The 9,726-nt window shown below is 33.5% G+C and overlaps 1 protein-coding gene across 1 annotated transcript; it reads left to right on the forward strand.

The window, feature by feature from the left end:
• The first annotated feature begins 6,266 nt into the window (after nt 1–6,266).
• On the forward strand, nt 6,267–8,573 carry LOC126689209 (BAG family molecular chaperone regulator 4-like). The gene is made up of 4 exons (XM_050384310.1): nt 6,267–6,593; nt 7,186–7,442; nt 7,527–7,673; nt 8,284–8,573. The coding sequence occupies exons 1-4, from the start codon at nt 6,401–6,403 to the stop codon at nt 8,479–8,481; spliced, it is 795 nt and encodes a 264-aa protein (XP_050240267.1). The 5' UTR covers nt 6,267–6,400; the 3' UTR covers nt 8,482–8,573.
• The last annotated feature ends 1,153 nt before the right edge of the window (nt 8,574–9,726 follow it).

Here is a 9,726-nt window from a genome sequence, read left to right on the forward strand (position 1 = left end):
AGCACTAGCTGGAACGTTCTTGAACGAGGGAGATAAAGAAAGAAAAAAAGGGGCAGATAAAGAGATAAGGACAAACATTTATGGAGGGGAAAAAAAAAAAAGAAAAGAAAGAAGAGAGCGAAAGCTAGAGAAAAAAAAGATAGAATGAGAGCATTTCTGGGAAGGTAGGAGACAAAGAAAGAAAAGAAGGGGGAGATGAGATAAGGACAAACATGTATGGTGGAGGAAAAAGAAAAAAAGAAAAAAAAGAAAGAAAAACGTATGGATGAAATGAATTCAGAGAAAGGAGAAATAATATGAAGAATAAAAAATCTTAATTGAGAAATGTTACCACAATATTTTCACAACATTTTCACAATAAATTTTAAGTAACAGATTGTTATTAGTTAATATTTGTGAGTAAAAAAATAATTTCAATGGTGGGTTCAAATTAGAACTAGTAACAACTTTCCACGTAAATTTTGTTGTGAAAGTATTGTAAAAAATGTTGTGGATGTAACACTTCTCATTGAAAAATATAATTGTTGGTAAATTTTATATTATTTAATAAGAACAAATAAATCTATTTCTTACTTATTATGTAACAAGGGTATAATAGTCAATTTATATATAAATTACATTTTCTATCCTCCCACTTTTCTTTTCAACCAAACAAAAGAATTTTTCACCTTCCCACTTTTCCACCATCCCTCCAACTAAACACACACGAGGGAAAACTAAATATTTTCCATCCTTCCACAATTTTCTATCCTCCCACTTTTCCACTCCTCTAACCAAACATACTCTAAAAGTCCTTACAATTATGAAAATGAATATATTTAAAATAAAAAAGGAAGGAGGTTATGTGATTTGTGATTGCTTCCTTAATATGGTCAATATATTGTGTAAACTAAAACAATAATTGATGAAAAAAGAAATGATGTCATGTGCGTTATGCACATGCGTATCACCATTCACACACTAATTTGAAGAGTTGGGATTGTTTATTCAGGAATCAATAAATTAATACAATGACACAACTTCTGAACTTAGTCTATTGTAATGTATGCATAATAAAAGTGATGTTAATTGTTGGTTCATGCAAAAGTGATGTTGCTGTAATAATGACTTTCCATCTTATTAACTGTTTGTTTCAATTGATATTAACATTTTCTAAAAAAATGAATTATTTTCCAAAAATTATTTTCTATAAAGCAATTTTATTTTCCTATGTTTGGTAGTGATCCTTAAAATAAGCTGGAAAACTAGTTCTTGACTTCCTTTATTTAGCTTCACGTGATATAGAGTTGTTTTCCTTATTTAGCATTGTATGAGATAGAGTTGTTTTCCAAAAATTTTTAGTGGAAAACAACTATATCTCATGCTAAGGTAAATAAGAGAAGTTAAAAGAATGAAAAATAAGATAATTTTCTAGAAAATATATTTTTGAAAATAATTTATTTTCTAGAAAATTTTAATGTTGAAACAAATAGGGCATGAAATGTTTGGTAGTGACCTTAAAATGAGTTGAAAACTATTTTTGATATCTCTTATTTAGTTTCATGTGACATGGAGTTGTTTTCCAAAAAAATTAGTGGAGAACAACTCTATCTTATGCTAAACTAAGTAAGGCAAGTTAAAAGATAGTTTTCCTTTAAAACAAATGGAGAGGGAATGCAATTCTCCACGTTTTCTCTTGTACAGAACTAACTGTTTTTACTTAAGTTGCCCAAAAAATTCAGCCCAAGCCTTGGGATATACAAGTATCAAGGTCTCAAACTTGAGTTTGGGCTCTGCCCATATATCATATATACTCTATTGTGACCCAGTTTACTATGAATTTAGGCTTTATAATTTTAAACACGGATGGTAGTTCTTTTGGAAATCTTGCAGGGCTAGAGATGGGGCGGCTATCCGTTCCTATATCGGCCAATGGATTAAAGGTTTCTCTTTGAATCTTGGCATCACAACAAATAATGTAGCCGAGTTGGAAGCAGTTAGATATGGTTTAATGTCAGCTTGGAATTTGGGCTTTAAATTTGTTATTTTGAATCTTTATTCTACTTTGTTCATACAATGGCTAACAAAAAAGGGTCCATATGCACCATATTTTGTTCCTTTAATTGATGATTGCAGGAACCTTATCGGATGAAAGTGGACTGTCCATCTTCTTCATGTTTACCCTGAGACTAATGTGGTAGCAAACAGACTAGCAAAAAGAGGAAGTTCACAAGAAGACATAATTTTTGTTTATGAAATTTGTCCTATTTTTATATGAGCAGTATATTAAGGACAGTTTTCAATTAGGCACTCATAGAAGAGTTCTTATAGCTGGACGTGTGATCTTGTAATTTGTTTTCTTTTAAATAAATTTTTTTTTTGCACCAAAAAAAAAAAACTATGAATTTATGTGAACTTGGGATTTAAAATGATCAGTATTGGAACCGCACCATTGACAGTCCAGGTCCAGCCCCTAATCTTGTTTAGCGAGAGTCTTCTTCCAGCCCACCAATATCAAATCTGTAAGGCTAAATGAGGTCAGCATTTTTAACGAGTCCCATAATATGACATGAGTTCTCTTTATAATGGGCTGATATTATTGGGTCCATCACCATGGACTACATCCAACCAGCCCACGCAACAGTTTGACCATTTCTGACCATGCTGTGCTTTACAAATCAGTGGACCTTTCTTTAATTGTTTGTAATCACAGATAAAAGAAGTAGCCGGAGTAGCTCCATTAAATAAACTATTGCAGACCAAAATTTTATCCAACTAGAATCTTAAGGCCATGGTGAAGAGCCCTAAACTCAACCACATCACTAGAGGACGGAAGAGGAAAAAGTTTTGGCTTCAAACCAATTTAAAATTATTTTTTCCGGCTTATTACTTGGTGATTTATAAAACCATCCATATGTATTATGAATGATTCTTAAATCTTATTTAACTTGATTCTTAGGTGAAGTGCAAAAAGACTCCTTACTGTATGGGTAAATTGTAAGTTATAGCTATTGCACCACGCAATAACACTTTTGATGGTTAAAATTGAAAGTTATAAAACTTACTTTTAATCTCGACACTTTGGATCAAAATTTTTAACTTTTAACTTTTTTACCATTTACCTTCTCAACTTTTTCCTCCCACAATTGCATGGTGCCCTAACTATTGCACTTAATCCATATCTAATTGTAAACTCATCTTCTGTGCTACTGATTTGGTATTATTGACCAAATTGAAACCTTTATCTCAATTCCATTAACTATAGGTGACTAACAATAGCCATGGATTATGTATTTATTATATTTTAATTAAGTGGCCATGTGTACACCATGATGTAACCATTTCTGTTAATTATAATTTATAGAATTAAAATGGAGAGATCAAATTTGAAAATTCTTAACTTCACAAGTCAATAATACAAAATTGATAGCCCATAGAGTCAGGAGGATTTTTTTTTTTTTTTTTCTTTTGTATTTTTGTCATTTCTTCATTTCTTTGAGTGGTTTTTATGATTTACTCTCTTAAACTATCCCAAGGGACTTTTTGCTCTGTTAACCATTCCTAAAATTAAAAGGCATGTCAATTGTCAAATTAGTTTTTTCTATATTAGAATACATTGTCTTTTATGATGTATTATGTATATAAGATTTTTTTAGCATATATACATACATACATACATATATATATATATATATATATATATATATATATTGTGGGAGTTAAAAACAACTTACTCTAGAATCTACACAACCAATTTCTAAAAGATAGGAAAGAATCCACAATAGGAATATCAAGCAGTAAGTTAAAGATAGATGTGAGATGAATTAAACTTTCATATATGATGAAACAAAGTTCCCGAGGTACATGAGAAGGATTCAAAGGATGAATACTCAGAAAACAATCTCTCTAGCTTATCTTTCTCTCTCTTGTTCTTGCCTAAACTTTCTCTCTCTAATTTTCTAAACCCCTCTCTGTTGCTTCCCTCCTCCTTTTATAGCCACTTCTCCTCTTCCCTTTATCCTCCAGCTATCTAGCTCCCAACTGGATTTGGAGGATACTTGTCCCATTAACCATTTGCTCTATCACATAATGATAATGAAGGACTTTTGGGGGTGCTTCTACTGTTCAGGCTAGTCATTTAGCATTAAATGTGACTGACATTAGGTGAGGGGTTCCATTAATGCGGAGGTGACTGTTCTATTGGGTTTTGCATTTTCTTTGTCGTGTCCCTTGGGGTATATTAGAAGAGTAAGAGATCCCAGTTAACGAATAGAGACACTACCCGAGGTTCCCTTGCTACCCGGGGAGAGGGCTCTTACTACTACCTTGATTATGAACCTTGGAAGAGGTAGTCAGCCCGGATCTCCACGGTCGCAGGCTCGGATGGCTTCTTTCCATTTGGGCTACTTTATTTACAACCATACCTCAGGCCAAGCCTACCTTCTAGATTAGCTTTTCGGGCTTTTGGTCTACCGGCTGACCTTTCATTGACCCTACCCCCCCCCCCCCCCCAACACACGTGCGCGCAGACACACACACATATACACAATAGAATTTTAATCTATAGCATTTGTTTCATGATGATTATTTTTTATTATCAGACTAGATATCAATTAATTTATAATATAGAAGAGGCTTGAACTTTAAATCTTAAATCTCTTATTCTACAACAATAAATTTTACGAATGGAGCTAATTGGATTTGGAACCCTATAAGAACTTAAGCGAGTTGTACACAAAAGGTTTCAAATTAGCACTCTTAAGGCTTAACTTAGAATTGACTATTCAAATTCTATAATATTGAGTTTAAGAAGTTTAAAATACTACTTTTTCTAATTATCCAGCTCATCCAACGAGTCCTTAACAAGTTTGCCTTCTAACATCAAAAATCTCTTGCGGTGTCCTTCCAACCGCTATAGACTTAAAAGCCTCCGATGGACAATGGTTGTCCACTTGTCCCTCAATCTTATCAGGTGCAACAAATGATCGTTTACTGAGCATTGAGCAATATGGGTCCCCTACTATATTAATAGTCTACAATTCTACAACAATTTAGGCTTATTTATATGCAACTATTTATAATTTCGGAGCCATACTCCAACAAAAAGAAAAAGAAAAGAGAAGCTCTCAAAGGACTAATAAAACCATTTTTCTAATAAATAAAAAATGACTTCACCTCAAGACAATATTTTTTGTTAAAATATAGGTATAGATAATTTAAAGTTACAAGAATGTGCAAGAAATTTTACATTTGATCAAAGAATCACAAAATTGAAAAATGAGAAATCAGTTATTAAAATAGGAAATTTTTTGTCTATTTTACATAATTTAACCTATTCCAATAATCTTGGGAAAAAAAAATTAAAGTGAATTGCTAAAAAAAAAAAAAAAAAAGTATTTTCTTACCACTGCGCACCTTTGGTGCGGTGGTCACTCTACAAGTATAAGTTCTTGTAGGGTGTGAGGGTAAAGGTCAAGGTTCAAGTCTTCAAGAAGGAGTTTCATACATATATATACTTAGATTAAACTAGAATAAAATTTCTAACTTGTATTAAAAAAAAATGTCTTTCTTTTCATATAAATGACATTACCAATAGTTACAAGACATTGTAGGTCATTTATTGCAATGTCAAGATTCTATAATATAGTTCTCCATCAATAATAGTCACAAACATCAAAGTACCAATTACACACAAGGAATTCTAAAAAATACAATTCCTTTTTGTTTAACAAAAATCTCTAACTTAAGTATCAAAGTATCAATGGTCGGCATCGGGTCTATGTCTCTAATCTTATTAAGAATCCATTATTGAGCCAGTTGTATTACCTTCGAAACTATTCATAATTTGAAAGTGTTCAAAATAATATTTTGAATTCACCATTTTTGTAATTTCAAAATATTGATAAAGAAATTATATTAAAAAAATCATTAAAATAGTATTTTCTTTGGCAATAATGTGCATATAATATAAGCTTTGAATTCCCCCCCCCACCCCACCCCCCCCCCCACCCCACCCCCCCCCCCCCCCCCCCCCTCTTGGATATAGGCTTATTAATTTGGTACTTACTAGTTACCTATTTTTAAATGGTGCGGGTAAAGGATCTGATCAATTATATTTGTAGATCCTGAAAATTAAAATTCTTCTATCGCTGAGACGCTGACATATACTTTGACCAAAAATTCATTGCATTAAAAAAAAAAAAAAATTGTAATTCTTCCCTCTCTCTTAGCAACTTTAAAGTTGTACCGAACAACCGCTAGCTGTTAAGAGGTTCCTATCCTATAGTCTTTAGTTTTTCTTACTCAATAATCTACCCTCTTGACAGTACAGAGTACAGACCTCTCTCACCTCTCTCTTTCTCTACCAACTCCACTTTTTTTTTTTTTTTCTGTGATTCCATGATTTCATTATTTGGTGACTATGAAAAGAGCAACTTCAAAGAGTGTTTTGAGCAATGAGTTTGATAGGGAGATAGATTGGGAGCTCAGGCCTGGTGGTATGCTTGTTCAAAAGAGAGATGCTGGGGATGCTTCTGCTGGGCCTATGATCAAGATCAAGGTCTGTCATGGTTCTTATCACCATGATATCACTGTCCCTGCCCAATCCACTTTTGGTAACTAATTACACGATAATGTAGTTTCTGGGTTACTGTTATTTTACTCTGTTTGTGGCACATTTGTGTGTATTTGCTTGATTGGGTCAGTGAAAAGGTTTGTGCCCATTTCCTAGTTTGGTGAATCTCATTTTTACCTTTTGTGTCTTTCTTTGATGGGAATATTTAAGTTGGTCATTGTCATAAAATCCAGTTTGGTCATTTTGTCCTGCATTTTAGTTTAATTTTTATATTGTAAATGTTAAGAACAAAGCTGTACCTAATAATTGGTTTTGTTAAAAGTTAAAAAGGGAATTTTGAAGTTGATCTTTGTCCATAAAGGAGTTATTTAGCATTGACCTCTAATTCAATAGGCAGTTGATTCTTAAAAAGTTAGCTTTTTGCGACATGCTGACAATGTTTGTGTTTGCTTTATATATGGTTCTATAATTTCCCATTCTCTTTAAACCCATTATTTGGTATTAATGACTATGATGCTGTAAATTTTTTTTTGCCTCATTTACTTGGTTTGTTGGGACTTTGGCTCTGAATTTGTGTGATGGGGAGTGGCATTCTGAAATTGAAGCTCAATTGTTGTTTTGTTCAATGGAAGGGGATCTGAAAAGGGTTCTTGCCCAAGAAACTGGTTTGGAGCCAAAGGAGCAAAGATTACTGTTTAGAGGGAAAGAAAAGGAGGATGAGGAGTGCTTGCACATGGCAGGTTTAAAAGATATGTCTAAAGTTATACTGTTGGAGGATCCAGCTAGCAAAGAGAGGAAGCTTAAGGAGATGCAGAAAAATCAGTGTATACTAAAGGCTTATGAAGCGGTTGCCAAAGTGAGAGCAGAGGTTGACAAGCTCTCTGAGAAGGTTGTTGTCCATTATCTATAAAAAATCCTCTTATGTGTAGCTTCCTAAAGACTTATTTATTTGTATTTGCTAATGATTGTTCAGGTTATTGCTTTGGAGGCAAATGTTCATGGCGGCGTCAAAGTGACAAATAAGGAATTTGTTGTCTTGACAGAGTTGCTCATGCTGCAGTTGCTTAAACTGGATTCAATTGAGGCTGATGGAGAAGCAAAAGTGCAGAGGCGGATTGAGGTATGTGATTATTGCTATTCTGCGTACTAGTATATATGCAATTTTTTATATTATCAACACGATCAATTATGATTGTTTAGAGTACAATGCTCGTTAGTTGTGGCTCTCTGCTTGAACCAACCCCAATTCAATTGGTATTATACATAGTTGAGTTGAGCTTCTTATGTCTCTTTGCTTAAGAGAAGAAGTTGAACAGGAGGTGGATCTACAACACCAAGTCAGACCTGTTTTATCTACAGTCTACTATATGTAGAGTAGAACCAAATGAGGGTTTATATTATTTATTATTTGAATGGGAAAGGGCTAGATAATAATTTTAGGTCTGAACTTCTTGTGCGATCATAGTGAAAGTCTTTACAGATCCATTAACAAAAGGGATATTTTCAACATTTTGCTGATCAACTAGTGTTTGATTTCAAAGCTGTGATTGTTTGCTTGTAAGTATCTTAGTACTTTGAGCTTATCAGTAACAACCCCTTAAAACTGGAAGTTTTGCTGCAAATCATTTTTCAAGGAGGGGTAAAAAATCACATAGAACAAGCAATATGTTTAACTTCTACTATATGTTAGATTGGGAACCTGAAATTCATGATTGTTGGTGACTGCACAGGTTCGTCGAGTCCAGAGCTTTGTAGATACATTGGACAATCTAAAGGCAAGAAACTCTAATCCCTTCAGCAATAGTAAGAATGTGGTGTCAGTCACTACCAAATGGGAGATGTTTGAGTCGGGAGTGGGAAGCCTGTATGCCCCAACCCCACTGCAATCTTCTACCAAAATAACTCAGGACTGGGAAGTGTTTGATTAATTACAAGTTCAACACATTATATGGGTCGTTCTATATAAATTTGTATCCGCAGTATATATAAACATAATGTTATGTGAACCATGTTCAATTTTTGTTTTTTGTTTTTTTGTTATTGTTATTGTTAAAAGCTATCCTTGATAAAAATAGAGGCAGAGTCTTATGCTATAACAGCTTTGCTATTTGTGTATGGTTTATATTGAATGGTTAAGATGTATTTTCCTTCATATCTATTTGGCTCTCATGTATAACTCCCGATTAGAAATTTTCACTCCCTCGAGTGTTTCTAATGTCGTGGAAGCATGAAGAAAGCACATACAATACTCTCTTGATGGAACCAAAATTAAACTATTAGCTTCAGCTAGTAAACTTTGAATTTACGAGGGATTTCCTTGAATCCACAAGGAGATAAACTGGAAAATACTAGAAAAAGAATTTGACAAAAGTTTGTATTTATTGATAATAGTCTAATTTGCCTCTAACGGCTATAAACATATAAATATCGAGAAAAACGTCTGAAACTCTAATTGGCAGTAATTACGCGATTAGGTGACAAAATACCAAAATTTACCAAAAATGACAAAATTGAGTTAAATGCAGAATCATAAACTACTAACCTTAAGGGTTGTTCCAAAAAGTTATTAAGGAAATAAAAATTACTATAAACGGAAAAATTACAATTTTCGGGGCCTAAAAGGAATTTGCCATTTTCAGGGGTATCTTGTGGCAGAGCTACGACTATTGCTCAGAAGGCTGTTTCGCTTCAGCCTACCAAATTTTATGCGATTCCGACTCCAAGGCCCATGATTTCTACTAGTGTCTTTTTGCCTTGCGCGATGATTTCAGGCGTGCGTGAGAGTCCAGAAATGCCATGGCGGTTTGTTTTACATCAGCTTCTCTTTATACTCAACTAATCATAGTCAAAATTAGATACATGACATACTTCAATTGATAAAACATAAGGTAGAACAATAGGAGTGGGACAAAGAATTTCGTAATTCTATTGAAGTATGTCGAATAAAATATATGAACATGAGAGTTGAGACTTGAGACCATTATATTGATCAATGATCCTGTCTCTGACACTGATACGGTTTAATAAATTTCATCTCTACCTCTTCTTGTAGAGTTTAGTTCTAGCGTTCAGAATATTTTTGAACCTAAGGAATTTTTTTCAAATTGTTCCTTTGTGACGTTAATAATTTCTTACTCGTAGCTTTTGTTTGGGATGCTTGGAAGAGCGAACTT

Source organism: Quercus robur, chromosome 1 (assembly GCF_932294415.1).
Source record: "Quercus robur chromosome 1, dhQueRobu3.1, whole genome shotgun sequence".
NCBI lineage: Eukaryota > Viridiplantae > Streptophyta > Magnoliopsida > Fagales > Fagaceae > Quercus > Quercus robur.